The following is an 18,640-nucleotide window of genomic DNA, read 5'->3' as shown; positions in this document are numbered from 1 at the left end:
GCTTGAGCATCCCATGGGCAGTGAAATGAATGTTTCTCACCCTCATGTGTGACAAAGAGAACTGCAGTAGTAAAACGCATAGTGAAATGAATGTCATGTTGAATCAGATCCTCCCAGGATTTGTTAAAGTGCCAGTGGTTTTCTTTGACCACTGAAGAAAAGTCCTGCTGAATGGAAACTCTCTGACCTTCCACTATCAAGTGGCACTTGCCCTTCAGAGTCGACATAATACATCGTTTGTCAATGCAATTATGGAGTTTGATGAGCACTGCTCTCAGTCTGTCACCCTTCTGAGGTCCAAGGTTTCTGTGCACGGGGTCAGTTTTAAAGCGGCCTTTTACCATGTCGATCTTCAACAGTTTTGGTAGCCAGGACTCGAAAAAGGCAGTGGGCTGTAGGCCTTCAATCCCTTCTTTCAGCCCTAAAGTTCTTATATTGTCCTGCCTTGACCTGTTCTCTAAGTCATCCACCTTTTCAGACAGCACCCGTGTTATCTTTTCAGTTTCTTTCAACTTCTTTTCCGTCGATGTCACGTTGTCTTCCATGTCTGAAACTTGGCGCTCTGCGTCACTTAAACGTTTGGTGTTGTCTTCGACGCATTGTGTAATAGCTTCCAAAGCATTTCTAAACCTAGACAGTTTCTCGTCCAAGACTTTGCTGACGCACTCCGTGACCTTGTGTATTAGCTGTAGCGAGTATCAACATTCGCATGGGCCGCCATCTTGTAATTCAGTGTCGGCATGAAATGGTGATTTCATTGAGCTTTTTTGAGATGCAGGAGCTAGGCTACTGTGCACCCTCTCAGCTCCAGGATGTCATCAGCCCCCTAGACAGATTGTTTGAATTCCAGCTTGTAAGAATTCACCCCTCCGTCTAGCCTTTTCTATTCTCATATTTTTAGTGTCCACATACTTCTGGCAAAATAGTGTATATAAACAGGATCCATCTCTCAACCGTTTTGGCTCATATGCATGGCAAAGTATACATTTCTACAACTTAAGAAACCAAACAAGAAAAGTTCCATGTTTACACCTACCTGCCTTTTGGAACAAACAGTGTCTTTAGCAAGAGCAGACTGTAAATCATCATTGCTGTCATACAACTTCTTATTCATTTCCCTAATGGAGGAGGCACATAATAGGTAATGAGTTTATAAACAACATGATACACAATATTTAAAAACAGATCCATATGATTTTTGCAGCCTTATTTAGCTGCAAAGTGTAGAACAATAACATGATATATTTCTCACTGGAGCATTTCAAAATGTTCGGTGTAAGACTGGTACTGGATCACCATCTTTTTCAGTTCATTACTTTCACTGTAAGAGAAAAATGGAGATATTTACAACAGACCACATCCAACAAATATACTGCTACACTGGCTTGTCAGCTCTATTAACTAATTACCACCCAAGATAGAGGATTCACTTAGCATGCAATAGCTAATAAAAAAAATGTGTCCATGAAGTACTTGGACTGTATTCACAAAATCTAAAATTAGCTCATAACTGGATGATTCAGGAAAAAATCTTAAAAATGGACATGCTAGTCCAAATTAATGTGCATCAATAAACTCGATACTGTGCTCATTTACTATGACAGTGGTATTATGTGAGTTAAGGAGAGTGAATATTTCCACTATTGTTCAATGACAGTGAGGGATTTCGACATAATGAAGACAAATGTATTTTTACAGCTATACAGAAGCACTCTTCTCCTGCACTCTGCAACCCTAGCTAATGCACTTTAAAACTCGCTGACATTATAAAAAACAAACCTAGTAGCATATGTATGAATATACGTATGTACTTTTCATGGCTGCTATTTAGTATCTGCTCTGGCTGTTTAGTTAGCAACTAGCTACATTCAACAACATGGATTAATCCAGTGACACAGATTGTAAGGTACACATTTACAACCAGCTGACTGGACCCTGCCTGTTCTATTAGAAAGCAACAACAAGACCACAGGACAGGTCAGAAAAACATTCTCTAGATAAATATAGATAGATATTTATTAGAACAAATAGCGTAACATGCAAACCAGCCACATGAAAAAACACCCAGATATATAAATTAGCTAGCAACATAACACAACTTGTGAATATAAAATGTCTACACCTGTTAAAATTGCAGGTTTTTTCGATGTGAAAAAAATATTAAACCAAGATAAATCATGTCAAATCTGTTTCCACCTTTAATGTGATTAGCACCCATCAACATTCAAGTGAAAAATGAAAACAAAGAAAAAGAAGGAAAGAAACAACAATAACCTCGTTGTGCAAGTGTGCACACCCTTTTATAATGGGGCATGTGACTGTGCTCAGAATTAATCACATTCAAGTTCAGGTTCTTAGTAAATATTATACACCTGTCATCAATGAAGTGATACTGATTAACCTCCAAATAAAGATCAGCTGTTTCTGTAAGATTTTCTTGACATCATCTTGGTTTCATCCCATGGCTAAAGCCATGGTCCCCAAAGAGCATATAAAGCTTGACAGCTGAAGATGGAGAAAAATTTCACCTTCCAGCACGATAATGACCCAAAGCACAAATCCCAGTTAATAGCCCAGTTAAAGCCCAAATCTAAATCCTATCCCCTCGCAATTTGAAATATCGGGACCATTTTTGCAAAGAAGAGTGGAATACAATGGCCAAATCAGATGTGCTAAGTTGAGAGACTCTTATCCAAAAGGACTGAGTGCTAAATTACAAGCAAAAGGTGCTTTAACAAAGTACTAGTTAAATGGTGTGCACACTTGGGCAACCAGGTTATTGCAAGTTTTTTCTTTTTTCCATAAAGTGTTTCTTTGTTTTTCACTTGAATTTTGTTGGTTGCCATATCATATTTAAGGTGGAAAAAGATCTGACATGATTTATCTTGATTTAATTTTTTTACACCACAAAAACTTTGCAAAAAAATTGCAATTTGAACAGGGGTTTGTACACATTTAAAAAAAAAAAAAAAGCCCAATTCTTTTCTCAAGTGTAGTGACATGCTTGTCAATAGCCACTAACCATTTCTCACAGAGGTTTACATCATTTAAAGAAAAACTTTTCTTTAAAAGTTATTCCCCACACCTGGAGACACTGCATTCTGAAGGCATTTTCAGAGTGGTTTGACTTGCAAATTTTCACTGAAATTCTCTCAGATGAACAAAGTACATGCTGTTTAAGAGGGCAGGGAGGGAAGATTGGGTGGAAGGGGGTGACAGAGGGAATCCTCATTTTACTTTGGTATTTGCACTACGATTTCTGGGAAGTGAAGAAACTGAGCTATGTACAGAAATGGACCAAAATAGCAAATTATGCACAAACAGTGTGGTGCAAGACAGCACACAGGAGTACTGCTTTGTATGATGAACAACATATTAGATGCTACTCTTGTGCCAGAGTGCCCATTTAACATGAATCAAGGGAAATGTAAATTCACCTACTCAGCACTGATAACTGAATTCTGGAGGACTGTTAATTGAATGCAGAATTAAAATTGAGCTGTGCTGCTGTGCTTTCTTCTGCCAGTAGCTCATACAGAAATGCAGCTCAGATGTATCCGGTATCGGTATTGGTGACTACCAAAAAAAAAGTACTCATATAGTCAGGTCCGTAGACTTTCAGCTTTAATTCAAGGGTATTTAACAAAAATATCATGTTAAGCATTAAATTAACAATTAATATATCTGAATGTATACTCTTGGTTTGAGCCCTTGGATTCTCCTGTGAAGACTGCATTTGTTGTTAAAAAAGGAAAACCAACATGCAGAGAGAGAGCTGTCTGTGGGAGAAAAGCAAGCCATTTTGAAACGGAGAAAAGAGGGAAAATCAATCAGAGCCACGACCCAATACATTTCAACAATTTGAAATGTCCTGAAAAAGAAACCACTGGTGTACTAACAACCAGACATCAAACAGGTAAGCTAAGGAAAACAACAGCAGCTGTGAAAAATCAAAGGAAACTAGGAAGGAAAGAGGAAACTAAATTGAGTCCCCCCCCCCCCCCCCCCCTAAAACAAACAACAACTGAAAGAAGCTGTGGTACAAGCTTGGAAAAGCATCACTTTTCCAGGCTTATAAAAGAATGTAAGAGTTTGGTGATGTCAGTGGAACTCCAGCTTGATGCAGTTATTGCAAGCAATTAAAATGCAACCAAATATTAAGTTTTATTTACTTTAAGACTATTCCTGAAACACTGTTGTAAGAATTCTTCTGATCCCTTCTCTCAGAATTTTCAAGAATGAAAAAAGAAACTCTTGGCTAGGAACTTTTAGTGCCCACTAGAAGAAGTCTTAGTGATGGGTATTTTTTGTATGAATACGACCCCCGATCATAAAATAAGCAAGCCAGGATTTTCTAATCAAGTGTTGCCAGCTCCTGAAGTACTACTCATTTTGCTTTGTTAATTTTTTTATTATTGTACCATCATGCTTAGCCTTTAAGTGTTCTTACAAGACTTCTTAACATTTTTGAAGTACACTTCCAAGACTTTCCATATCCAAGTCATCAAAAGATGAGACTCAATTTGTTTTTGTTCAGTAGATGTTAGGTATCTAGAGTACTGTAGATTCTATTGTGGATCTTTTGCATGCTCCTTTAAAAATGAAAATTTTTAGAACTACTTACTTGTTATGTAAACAACTTTCTATATAATTAGATAAAATAAAAGGCTTAATTTCAATCCAAATGGAAATAAGTCTGTTTTTGGTTCTAAACCACAGTTTGACAAAGAATGCATCGGGCTTAACTGGTCTTTTAGAAAGTTCTCACCTTTCATGCTGAAGCTTCTCATCAACGTATGCATTTTTAAGTTTGTCCAACTCTACCTGCAGGACAGAAATGGTCATTTGAGCCTTCAAGAGAGATTTCCTGAACTCCTCATTCTCCTAGAGTAAGGATGAGAGTGAGAATGCAGAAGAAGGGGAGAGTGTGAGTGTGTGTTTTAGAGGCAATATTTCCATTTTTCCAAACATACCTCTGTGAAACAAATAAGTTGATATACCTTTATATAATCTTGATAAATTTCACAATTTTTATTCAGAAAAGCATACTATTTTTAATAGTACTATTCTCCTGAGTAACACTCTAAATTATTTTATAATGATTATTCAGAAAACCAAAGACAGAAACTCACATTATATGTCTGCATCATCAAAAAAAAATGTAAATCAAATTTTTTTTATTAAGAATAAAATACAGGAGGCGCAACAGAAAACTTTTGCCCTATGGCATGGATGGCTGTGGCATCGTCAAGATTCAAACTCGATCATGATCTCCTGACAGTGCCACAGCCATCTTTGTCTTAGAGTCAAGGGAGCAAAACTGGCTGTGCTCTCTGGGTGGGAGGGTACACATTCTCTCCCCTGAAAATCACAGTAACACTAGCCAATCATGGGTGTCTGTGATCTCATGTATGCAGAAGAGTGTAGATAGTCTGTGTTATGCAGCATGAGGAGCAGTTCAAAAGAATGAGTTTGGCCGGCTTAAAAAAAAAAAATTGAAAAATTAAAAAAAAAAAAAAAAGAGAATACTACTAAGCATAAAAATAAATTATTTTTATGACAATGAATATTTTGCTTTTATTACAATACTACATTCTTAGTATGCACAATTTATAAAGCTTATCCAGTGTGCTGAATGTATGGATAGTTGGCAAAACATCACCCACTCCCATACCTGAGTAACCTCTTGGATTTTCCTTCTTAATTTGATGACATCTTCTCTGGGGCTGGTCAACTCTGTCTCTTCTTGATACTGAATTAAAATGCAAAAGCTCAAAAGAAATCATGGAGCTTGGAAAGCTATAAACAAACTGTACTGCTTTATGATGTGCCACACTGAAAAGCAAAACACTTCAATGATTATCCTCACCTTATGTTTGCGTTTCTTATGTTGCCGGAACTCTTCAATGAATCCACAGGATATTGCTTTTAAGAATTATTCACACACTGAAGTTGTGTGAAAACTGAATATGATTGACACCACAGTATTTTATTTCACTAACATTAGTGTGTAGGAGCCATGAACACTAAAATTCAGTAACTGTCCAATCACAGCCCTAAGCTGTACTCCAGGTGTGGTTGTGTAATGGACAGGACTACATCTTGGAGTTTGAGCTTTATTATCCAATGGGCATCACCAACCATATCAAGGAACTCCCTATATAATTTTCTGTTAAATGGACAGAATATTTGGTTATTAATATGCTGAGAGACGTTATCCTACTTACTTCACTGTTGTCGCAATGGTATCGCACACAGTATTTGGCTCTAAATTAAGAAAGATATTTTAAACACAAAGACATATTTCTATGTGAAGTATACATCCCTCACTGATGCCTTTATTATGATGCTCCACACTGAGAGATGCAGATTCGAGGCCAGATTCATGTGCGAGACTGGAGAATATTTTAACATAATGTGAAATAAAATCTATCAGTATACATATATGTTCAACTTACATTCAGCTAACATTTGACAAGTATATTACCATTGCTTTACTATATTTACCGGTGATGTTTTTGGTCAAAAAGGAAAGAACAAAGATTTTGATCCAAAAGATCACACTCTCTCACACGCGCACACACACACACACACACACACACACACACACACAAACATAATATTCTATTTTATTGAACATTCTACTGTTGTGTTGCGGTTTTTACTTTGATATTGCAAAAGTAAAAGAAGCCAAAATATTCAAAACTAAACCTTCAGAAACCAAGTCACTGATTATTTATGCTCTCAGCTTAAATTGAGATTTTTTTCTTAATCATTTTGACTTATTTGCAAGTTTGTAATTTGAATTTCCAATTAGAATTCTTAACCAAAAAGGGGATATTCTATTTAATAAGTCTCTTTTAATACTCTTCTCATACTCTTCTAATTTAATTATTTTTTGAGACTGATTCATTTATTTTACAGTGAAGCACCTGTACTGCTGGAATGTACACAGGAAACACTAGAAATACAAGGAAAACAGACCAATTTCCCCTACATATTTTGGTCCCCAGTGTGAGGCATAATACTTCGCTTTTGTGATAGAGTGATACCAAACTATGCTATTTTAAAAGCGGAAAGCCTCTGTTTTTACACAGGAAATGTCCATACAGCCAACAGCTGGTGCCAAATTGCCAACAGCAGTTACAGAGTTAGTGCCTGCACCTGTAAACTGTTTTAACATTGGTATCATTCGTAGCTAAGCTAATTCACGGTTAGCTTCAGGAGAAAACAAACTATAATAATAATAATAATAATAATAATAATAATAATGTTATTAATCATAACTAATTAGTAGCTATTAATAATTAACAACTAGTCTCAATTATGATCGAGAGTGGAGAGAGAAAGGCTTTGCTTTGTTATAGTTAGCTCTATTTAATAATACAGCTGTTTACCATAGTGTGTTGCTATAGGCTGTGTGCTGCTGGTGTGTACATGTGCAAATGTACTGCTACCTTCCATTGTGCTGTATTGCCCAAATGCACAAACAGGCCCAAAAATTAGCTCAAATTCCTGACATACCATGAAGGAACAACCCTAGAGACAGGAATGTCTTTCTATTACTGACTAGAGGGATTTCTAGAGCAACTACTAAGCAACTACTAACTTTCCCAAAGTGAAAAAAAAAAAAAAAAAAAAAACAAGTTAAATAACATAACGGTGGAGTTTTTTCAGGCCTTCTATCCCTAGCTTTCATATAAAATGCTGCGTTAAAATTACTGCCCCTATTGTTTCAATACACTAATTTCAATGCCTCACATTTCACAATGGCTAATCATGGCTAATTACAATAAATATAAGCTGCTGAGCAGAAATTATATGCTTTTGAATTTTCCAAATGTTAATGCCTGCTTTACATTTATCTATGATACTAGCTAGAAAGACTAACTTATTAACCAGCTTATTTAGTTTTGTATTTAGCAGATGTGAAATCATACAGCAACAGTACAGTGGTGCTGTGAGGACAAAATTTTAACAATTAGAAAGAAAAAAGATAAAAACATTTCTTACCATCTAAATGTGTACAACAAATCTGTTCTTTTCTACAATGTCTGAATTGATCCCACAAAGTTTAAAATTTAAACGATTTAATAAACATAGTCTCTGTCCTGAGGACTAAAAAAGATCCTTTGAAACGTAAGGAGTAGTACTGGTATCGTTTGAAAAGTAAAGAAGCTTTTTATAATGATTATAACATGGCTCATGTAATCTAGAGCTTTGAGGTACTGACAATTCTCATTTTGAAACGGCACAGGCATGCCTGGAAAGACTACTTGACCAATGCTCACTCTCTCTCTCAACTCTATGTCTGAAGCCTGAAAAAGGCAAAATCAAGATAATATTAACAAAAATAATAATCACAAAAAAACAAGGGCTTGATGCAAAGGTTATAGACCCCCTAAAGCCCATCACTGGCAAGCTTATTTATCTTCAAGAGGACTCAGTAGATAATGGTGAAGATAAAATAAATAAATCTGTCATCCAACATAGACCTCAAAACATTAGCATTCTGGATGCTATTAGCAGAATATTCTTGCTGTTCTACAGAAACACCAGCATAGAACTTGATATCCTGCATGGAAATGTAGGACCAACAAGACTCCATCGTTGTACTCCTCCTAGACAGTGTGAATCTGAAGTATTTGGACAGTGACACAATTTTCATAATTTTGCCTCTGTATACCACCACAATGGATTTAAAATGAAGCAATCAAGATGTGAGTTAAGATGTAGACTTTCAGCTTTAATTCAAGGGGTTTAAACAAAATATGGAATTACAGCCATTTTTTACATAGTCCCTCCATTTTCACAGGTTCAAAAGTAATTGGACAAACTAACAATCATAAATATTAGAATTATTTTTAATACTTGGATGCAAATCCTTTGCAGTCAATGACCTGGAGTCAATGACCCATGGATATCAACAAATACTGAGTTTCCACCCTTGAGAAGCTTTGCCAGGCCTTTACTGCAGCCGCCTTCAATTGCTGCCTGTTTGTGGGTCTTTCTGCCTTCAGTTTTGTCTTCAATAAGTGAAAAGCATGCTAAATTGGGCTGAGGTCATCGGACATTTAAGAACATTTAATTTCATTAACTTAAGTAGCTGTTAGGTTGCTTTCACAGTACTTTTTGGGTCATTATCCATCTGTACCGTGAAGCACCATCCTATAAGTTTCGCAGCATTTGACTATATCTGAGCAGAAAGTATACACTTCAGACCTCATCCTGCTACTTCTATTAGCAGTCACATCAATAAACACCAGTGACCCAGTTCCATTGGCAGCCATACATGCCCATGCCATAACACTGCCTCCACATGTTTGACAGATACAGTTCCATAGGCAGCCATACATGCCCATGCCATAACACTGCCTCCACATGTTTGACAGATACTGTGGTATGCGTTGGATCATGAGCCGTTCTTCTCTTTCTCCATACTCTTCTCTTCCCATCATTCTGGTACAAGTTAATCTAGCATCAAAACTGATCAGGCTTTTTTTTGTAGAAAAGTCTAATCTGGCCTTTTTGTTCTTGAGTGTTATCAGTGGTTTGCATCTTGAGGTAAACCATCTGTATTTACATTCATGAAGGTGACTCTTGGTTGTAGCTCCCCAGTCAATTCCTTCTTTATAAGATTGTAACAAATTGTTGATTTGGCCACTCCTAAATTTATGCTATCTCTCTGATAGATCTGTTTTGTTTTTTGTTCTTCTCTTGCCTTGACACCTCTTTGGACCGCATATTGAGAGTCGAATGAACAGCTACCAAATGCAAATTCAACACTTGGAATCAACTCCAGACCTTTTATCTACTCAATCTGTCATGAAATAATAAGAAGACATGCCACACCTGGCCATGAAACTGCTTATTAGTCAATTGTCCAATTTCTTTTGAGCCTGTGAAAATTGAGGTACTATGTAAAAAATGTACCCACAATATAACCCACAAAAACCATCTTGCAGAAAAATAGTTAGCACAAAGTTAAAAGTCTAAAACACTATTGCATAATGCTCCCAGGGACAGAACAAATATTTAAGTTGCAGGTATCCATGAAGTCAAATTCAAAAGCGCTGCATTGATACTCACCACTAATTTGCAAACAGCATGAGGACTACTCTTCTAATAGCTTCATCGGTGCTCAGTCAGAGCGAAACGTGCTTCAAAAGCTCAAGCCACATTCCTTTTGTACTCGCTATAAACTGAACAACGCCAAGTTAAGACTTTACATCTGGCCAGGAAAATATAGCGTTTACTGTGTTGAGTAATTTGAAGCTGCACTCTGTTCGCTAAAATCAGTATTCTTTTAAACACAAAATCTCCCTTCTCTCCTCTCTCTCTCTCTCTCTCTGTAATCTGGCTTTCCTGTTCTTGAACGTTACCAGTGGTTTGCACCTTGCTGTAAACCCTCTGTATTTACATTCATGAAGGCGTCTCTTGATTGTACATTTTGACAATGATACGCCTACCTTCTCCAGAGTATTCTTGACTTTTGTTGATGTTGTGAAGGGGTTTTTCTTCACCAAGGAGAGGATTCTGTGATCATCCACTTTAGTTGTCTTCCGTGGTCTTCCAGGCATTTCGATGTTGTTGAGCTCACAAGTGCTTTCTTTCTTTTTAAGAATGTATCCAACTGGTAATTTGGCCACACCTAAGGTTTTTGCTATCTCTCTTATAGATTTATGTTGTATTTTCAGCCTAATGATGGCCTCCTTCACTTGCATTGAGAGCTCCTTGGACTTCATATTGGTAGCTCCAATCGAACAGCTGCCAAATGCCAACTCAATACCTGATATCAACTCCAGACCTTTTATCTGCTTCATTTGTCTTGAAGTAATGAGGGAATGGATTGCACCTGGTCAATTAACTTGTCAGTCAGTTGTACAAATATCTTTGAGCCCCTGAAAATGGAGGTATTTTGTTGAAAATGGCTGTAATTCCTAAATGGTAAATGCCATATTTTTGTGGAACCTCTTAAAATAAAGCAGAAAGTCTACACTTCGATCACATCTTGATTGTTTTGTTTCAAATCCATTGTGGTGGTGTATAAAGGCAAAATCACAAAAACTCCGTCATTGTCCAAATACTTCCGGACCTGACTCTATATATACACACAATATTTAATATGATTATAGTGTAGATATTTGCATTATCCCTCCATAGGCATGTTGATTCTCAAAAATTTTGTAAATAATTTTAAATAATAAAATCATGATTTTCTTGGTATATTGATCCAGAGCAGCCTGGCAGAGGCTTCAAACCAACCTTGGCTTTGGCCCCTGTTAGCACTGGGCAGGACACCGCAGTTATAGTGGCATGACATATAGATTTTCCCAATAGATCATTTAACACAGGAACATCCCACCCCAAAATCATATCAGCTGGCAGTCTTTCCAGCACCCCAACACTCATCAGGTATAACTGTTCATTGACATTGATGTTGACTGTAACCTCAGCAGTAAAATAAATTTTTTTTTGTCACTGTGAACACATTGGATAGCAGTGGTGTTTGCATAGTTAATCAGGGTTTCAGGGACATGACACCGCTTAATGATAGACATTGACCTTCCTGTGTCTATGAGTGCCTTTAAATCTTGACCATTAGCAATCACTTCACAGAAAGCTCACATAAATTGTCTTTACTGTTGTCACCCTTCCTTGGTACATAACAAAGACTAGACAATTTTGGTTTATGAACAGGACAATTAGAGGTTTTATGGCCTGGCTGCTGGCAGTAAAAACACACAAGTCCTTTAGTGAAGGTAGAGGTGTTACCTTCATTGCCCTGATCAGCAACCTTGGTACCTCTGACACCTGACAACTGTTGACGTGGCAGTCCTTCTTGACGTGCATTTAGGTACTGTGACACGAGTCTGGCAGCAGACAGTCCATCCGTTGGTTCGTGTTCTCTTACCCAGGTCCAGACATCGTAAGGCAGAACATGAAGCAGCTGCTCTAGGATGATGAGCTCTCTTAGCTCTTCCTTAGTGTGTTGTTCTGGTCTAACCCAACGAGGGTAGAGCCCCTTTAGACAGTGGTAGGTCTCAGTGGGTGTTTCTTCCAGGGGTGTCGATGTCTGCCTGAAGTGTTGACAGTAGGTCTCTGCAGATGTTGAACTTCTCCAACAGCACTTCCCTCAGGTCATCACAGATGATGGCTCTGTCCTCATCCATAGAGATATATGCCTTCAACACCGTTCCGACTCTTGGAGACCTCGGAGTTCATAGAGGAGGCTCTCCTCCCTCCTTTGCTGTGCCGCTAGGAAGTCTTGCATCAGAGTCACCATCTCTGAGGTGGTCGTGACCGGCATGTGCTGAGGTGAGCTAGCTTTGGGGAGTGTCCTAAGCCACGTTCCCCTGTACAGTCTTTTTCTGGGACTGTAGACCCTTCCTGGTCCTTTTTCCAATGGGCACTGTTTTGTGGCTAGCTATCCCACTTCTGACACCACTTGTGATGAGGTGTGTTGAGGGCTCTTGGCACAAGAATGATGGCTCAGCCACAATAGCACATCAGCGCAAGGTTGTTTATTTACAGTGTCCATGATGTACAAATAATCCCAGAAGTGCACAAAATATTTACAAAATTTAGTGAAAAAAATGAAGAATGAATATTTACAAATGTATATACACACAGCACTTGGCTAACCTTCCTTTAACTCAAAGGATCACAAAAGAAAACTACCAATAGCACTACACTTAACATAACTCAACTCTACTCCCAACTCAACTCTCCAACCAACCATGACTGTAGGTGGGAGCCATGCTATAATAAAGCTGAGGCTCTGACCACTTGGAATGTCCCATTAAAAAAGGTAGGTATCAGGTAAGTATCATCACATCAATCCTCTACAAAAAGGAAAAAGGTAAGTATACATCATGTTTTATATATATATATATATATATATACATACACACTATATATATATATATATATATATATATATATATATATATATATATATATATATATATATATATATATATACATATATATATATAAACATTTATTTATTTATAAACTGTGTAAATTATCTCTCCATAAATATGTTGATTCTCATAAATTTAGCAAAGAAAGATTTCCCTTTTCACCCCTAGCCACAAACACTTATGACAGTCCAGTCACCTGAGGCGTCATGCAGGCGTGGTGCAGGAAAATCTCTGATTTAAGGACTAGCGAACTGTCACCTGCGTTTAGCACCTTGTGCTTACCATACCCTCGGCAGACTGGACACGGAAAACGCAACATGATGGACAATATACCACACAAACAAAGATGAACAAATATGCAGATAAGTAATAAAAAATTTTATATTTTAACTTCATCTGGTGTGTGGGTGTTTATTGGGGAATGGCGATCAGTAGGGAGGAGTAATATATATTGAGAATGTAAGCATGTGTGAAATAGGGTGATAGCACAGACCCAAGTGTACACCCTAGGGAATGGCTAAAACAACTGTAGGTGTGTGAGGAGATGATGTGTAGTAAACTAGAAGAGGGCGGGGGTGCTGTCCCGGCCAGTAACAGAGTCCTCTGTCACACACTCTCTCTAATCTTTGTATGCGATCTCACACTGTGCTTACTAACACAATCATTCTGTCAGTGATCTCCATTATGTCAAGCAAAAAAGAGTTTGGATCTCAGTAATGTTATTCCTATTAACATTACTGTGTTTGGAACTTATTTTGTCATTAGAAATGTTTTTATAGCTTCTATCGCTGGCCATTCACCACATGTGGAGTCGTTGACATCCCCACCATATTTCTCTCCCTATTGTTCTCCTTCTTGCACATACTTAGAGGCATGGCCATGTATCTCACATTGTTGTTCGTTTTCATAAGCTCAGCATGAAGGCAACCACAGCCATCCGAGCTTTAGAGCAGAGGGCACGTCCACACACCCAAATGCTCTCTCCCTCTCTCTCAGACACATACACACATACGTGATTGCTGTGTTGTGGTTATTACTTTGATACTGCAGGAACCCAAACTATTTAGAAATATGCCTTCAGACACCAAGTCATTGATCATTATTATTGCTCAGCTAAAACTGAGGTTTTAATAATTTTCACTTATTTGCAATGTCCTCTAAAAGGGGACATTCTATGATACTGATTATTTAATGAGACTGATTCATTAATTTTACAGTGAAGCATCTATATTGCTGGTATGTACCTTGAATATCTAGTGCTTCTTGTGTAAACAGACCCATTTTCCCTACAGAGCTATGTATTTTTTCTGTGATGTTGCTGCAACTGTTTACCTTCCCTCAAATCTACAAATATTAACATCCAATCTTCCTTACAATGTAAAAGAAAAATGGAAATTCACTGCACATGACATTCTGCAACAAACAAAAGAACAAGCTGCAGTTATTTATCTTGCTCACAGCATGGAAAGACATGCCAGAATGATACAGGACCCAATTTTATAGCAGTTATACCAGTATAAGTTAACTGAGCATCTCAAACTGCATCATTCAAACTTATGCATTTCTTGATCCTGGAAGTTCTACTTCTTTCCCCACAGAAAGGCTGAAGGCAGCTTAATACAAAAGACAAGCAATGTTGCATCCTATCTTGCACCGTGGTGCACAGTAAGCCTGTTGAATGTTTTAGAAGTTTGTAGTTTGGAAATACATATTTGGAGATAACAGATGTCTATACTCAACAAGGAATGTATTTCCATAAGGATCACAATCCTAAAGAGGAAGACATACAAAATTAATGATTGGGTATGCAAATATCTGGAAGATACAATGTCGATGCTGACATCGAACTGCCCATTGGAATAAATGCACTGCAGTTGATGGAAGTCACAAATAGCCAGGGTATTCGATCTCTTACTATAAGGACATTGCTAGGTTGGGTGGTGAATGGTCTTCATGGTGAGGATACATGTACAACTGAGCAAGGTCAGTCATAATTTATGCAAATATATATATATACATATACACACACACACACACACCGATCAGCCATAACATTATGACCACCTGCCTAATATTGTGTTGGTCCCCCTTTTGCTGCCAAAACAGCCCTGACCCGTCGAGGCATGGACTCCACTAGATCCCTGAAGGTGTGCTGTGGTATCTGGCACAAAGACGTTAACAGCAGATCCTTTAAGTCCTGCAAGTTGCGAGGAGGGGCCTCCATGGATCGGACTTGATGGCCAGCACACCCCACAGATGTTCGATTGGATTGAGATCTGGGGAATTTGGAGGCCAAGTCAACACCTGAACTCCTTGTGACGTTCCTCGAACCATTCCTGAACAATTTTTACAGTGTGGCAGGGCACATTATCCTGCTGAAAGAGGTCACTTTCATTAGGGAATACCGTTGCCATCATTGCCATTTGTTTGCAACAATGTTTAGGTAGGTGGTATGTGTCAAAATAGCATCCACATGAATGCCAGGACCCGAAGTTTCCCAGCAGAACATTGCCCAGAGCATCACACTGCCTCCGCCAGCTTGCGTTCTTCCCATAGTGCATGCTGGTGCCATCTCTTCCCCAGGTAAACGATTCACACGCATGATGTGATGTAAAAGAAAATGTGATTTATCGGACCAGGCCACCTTCTTCCATTGCTCCGTGTTCCAGTTCTGATGCTCACCTGTCCATTGTAGGCACTTTTGGCAGTGGACAGAGGTCACCATGGGCACTCTGACAGGTCTGTGGCTACACAGCCCCATATGCAGCAAGCTGCAATGCACTGTGTGTTCTGACACCTTTCTATCATAGCCAGCTTTAACTTTTCAGCAATTTGTGCTACAATTGCTCTTCTGTGGGATCAGACCAAACGGACTAGCCTTCACTCCCCACACGCATCAGTGAGCCTTGGGCGCAAGTGGTATTTCACTACTCTGTGTCGTACCAGGGAAAATCTCTTAAAGCTGAGCTCCTACCAACGGGTGATTCTCAAGTGAAGCCATCAACAGAGGCAAGAACAACTTTTACTTCAATGACTTGTTGAAAGTTGCAGACACAGAAGGCTATTCCATTTCACTTTGTAAATAAGTGAAATCACTCTGTGATGCTGGAGGCTTCAATCTGACAAAAAAGGTCAGCAACAGGGGAGTCATTGATGTTTACAGGGAACTGGTATCTTCAACCCACTACTAGATGCCCAGGGTTCTTTTGACAGGTAAGTCCTCCATGTCTAGGTCACGACCATTTACTTCCTTTGCTCTTTCAGCATCTGGAATGGAAGCTAGAAGCTAACTCCCCTGTTGCTGACCTATTTTGTTAGACACCCAGAGAGGAATTCTGTCTATTGTCTATTGCTTTTCTGGCATAAAACTAGAATTTAATATTATTGGTTATGGTATATATCAAAGTCACAGAGATCCTACTTATTCTTCAATTTGTTGTTTGATGTGAACGCTCCCTGAAGCTCTTGACCTGTATCTGCATGATTTTATGCATTGCGCTGCTGCCACGTGATTGGCTGATTAGATAACTGCATGAATGTGCAACGGGTGTTCCTAATGAAGTGGATGGTGAGTGTAGTTAGGTTATATTTAGCTAATGGAGTTAAATATCAATTACAATTGTCTAACAGCCATTGTGAGTTTTTATAAGGCCATCGTAAATGTAGGTAAAGCATATTTTGATAAGCTTTAGAATCTTTCATTAGATTGAATAAATTTTAGCTTTGAATCAACAACATTATATGAAGATTTGAACTCGGCTGAGAGCGTTCTTGTACGTCATTCGAAGAAGGCAGTAATTCCAATTATCATAATGCTACTTGGAGTTTCATGGAGCTTTTCCCTTCTTTGGATGACATTTTGTGATGTTAATGTAATAGTTAACAATATGAAAATAATACAGATGCAAGTTGGTGGTAGTTTCTGGGGATTTATATACTTTTATTTGTAAAATTACTGGGAGGCTGTTGTCCATGCGTCTACTCCATTGGCATGCCAACTGGAAGTCAACACTGAGCCAATAAGAAACTATAATGGGTATTTCTTTATATGGTGATGGTAATATCTCATGGAAAGTAAAGCTCAATCTCCAAGATGCACTCAGGCCCTTCTCACAACCATGCTGGAGTACTACTCAGGGCTATGAGTGTTCAGTGATAGCATTTCTGTTTGGCATGGTTCATATACTACACTGATGTTATTTAAATACAATGCAGCAGAGTAAATGGCATTCACTTCTGACACACATTAAGCATTTAAGTCTTAAAAAGCAATTCACTGCTGTTTGTTTTTTTTTTTTTTTTACTGAAGAGATTAAGCAAGAGCAAGAAGAGCAATGAAGATTTTGCTTTTCAGTGTGGCAATGCCATTTCTCTATTTGTTTTCAAGTTTTTTCATTGTGATCACTGGCACAGAATCTTCTCTCATAAAAACTGGCAGAAAAATAGGCACAGTGCTGATGTATTCCCTATCAGCAAACAAAATGCATGTGAATGTTGACACACAAATCACATTTTGCCTTTATTCAGTTAAAGGAGAACAAATAAAAATAAATACAATTTTTATATAATGTACATAATTATACAGTATAAGAAACACAGATGTAATAGGCCCATTTTCCCCCCATAAAGCAGATCTGTATCTTACCTGTGTAAGCTTCTCTACTGCTGATTGTAGGTCCAGCAATTCATTCTCATGCTTTAGCTGGAGCAACTCAATGGCCCCTTCCATTTTCTTTTGCTCCTGGATCCATGAAATTCAAGAAGACCACTTCTGTCATATATACACAAGTTGCATAAAGGCCTTTACAAAACTCCATAGAGGAGCTGCTATGAGTGAAAATCAGAGAGAAATGCAGCCTGTACAGAAATGTCCAGGGGAAAAGAACCTTTTCAAGATTCAAGTTGAAAAACAAACTTTCCAAGTTGAGAAACAATTGTAGCATTGGAAAAATTACAGTATAGCCTTAATGGTAATTTGTGTCTATATGCTATTGCATTCTATTACACCCCTCTTAACCACCAGTGCAGTGAATCACCTATATAGGCGATTCTCACCACCCCTAGGTTACTCAGGGTTCATACATAGTTACCTACATTAGTATTGTTGAATTGGGTTTTTTAATATAGCTATTTGATGTTTGCATTTTTTAATTTAATTTTATCTTGTATATTTACATTTTATTTAAGATTTTTTTTACAGCACAAGATCAACGTAAGATCTTAGTCTCAGTGGGGTGTGTAAATAAAGTAATAATTAAACAAACTTGAAGAAACTCCACTTTAATCACCTCCTCTTGGACCGTCAACTCTTTGTAACTTAGCTGCTGCTGTAAATCCTCTTCCATCTCTGACAATTGAGTGCTCATCATCTCCTCTGCCCTGTTATGATGAAGAGTACACATCACAGCCAGTTATATACCACACACTGCATAAAATAATTTTTTTTTTTTAGTTAACTTGGATATTTGTTCATCAAATAAGAAGCTAGTAGAGATTGAGTGCTGAGCAACCTCTAATGCAGCTGCAGTATACATACAATTTATTTTTTGAGTACTTTATTACTGTATTTCATTCACAACAGGATCAAAATCACCAGATGGCTATTAGCAGAATCAAACTCTGGACACATGGCAGGAAAGGAGGGAAAAGAAATGAAGGTGTGAATATTTGTCCACAAAAAGATTATTTAAAGCAAGCTTGGATATCAGCAATAT

The 18,640-nt window shown here is 38.0% G+C and overlaps 1 protein-coding gene across 3 annotated transcripts in view; it reads right to left on the bottom strand.

The window, feature by feature from the left end:
- The window catches only part of zgc:162879 (ras and EF-hand domain-containing protein), an 81,307-nt gene that overhangs the window by 7,612 nt on the left and 55,055 nt on the right, over positions 1 to 18,640 (bottom strand). For all 3 annotated transcript variants that reach the window (XM_026914192.3, XM_026914191.3, XM_034305494.2), the window contains 6 exons: positions 18,215 to 18,305; positions 17,572 to 17,667; positions 5,675 to 5,752; positions 4,769 to 4,884; positions 1,253 to 1,321; positions 1,037 to 1,118 (listed from right to left, as the gene is read on the bottom strand). In XM_026914192.3, the coding sequence (XP_026769993.3) occupies positions 1,037 to 1,118; positions 1,253 to 1,321; positions 4,769 to 4,884; positions 5,675 to 5,752; positions 17,572 to 17,667; positions 18,215 to 18,305 (532 nt within the window). The remainder of the gene's footprint in view (positions 1 to 1,036; positions 1,119 to 1,252; positions 1,322 to 4,768; positions 4,885 to 5,674; positions 5,753 to 17,571; positions 17,668 to 18,214; positions 18,306 to 18,640) is intronic.

Source organism: Pangasianodon hypophthalmus, chromosome 6 (genome assembly GCF_027358585.1).
Source record: "Pangasianodon hypophthalmus isolate fPanHyp1 chromosome 6, fPanHyp1.pri, whole genome shotgun sequence".
NCBI classification, from domain to species: Eukaryota; Metazoa; Chordata; class Actinopteri; order Siluriformes; family Pangasiidae; genus Pangasianodon; species Pangasianodon hypophthalmus.
Note: the sequence above shows the minus strand (reverse complement) of the source record. Positions and strands in the feature narration are given on the sequence as shown.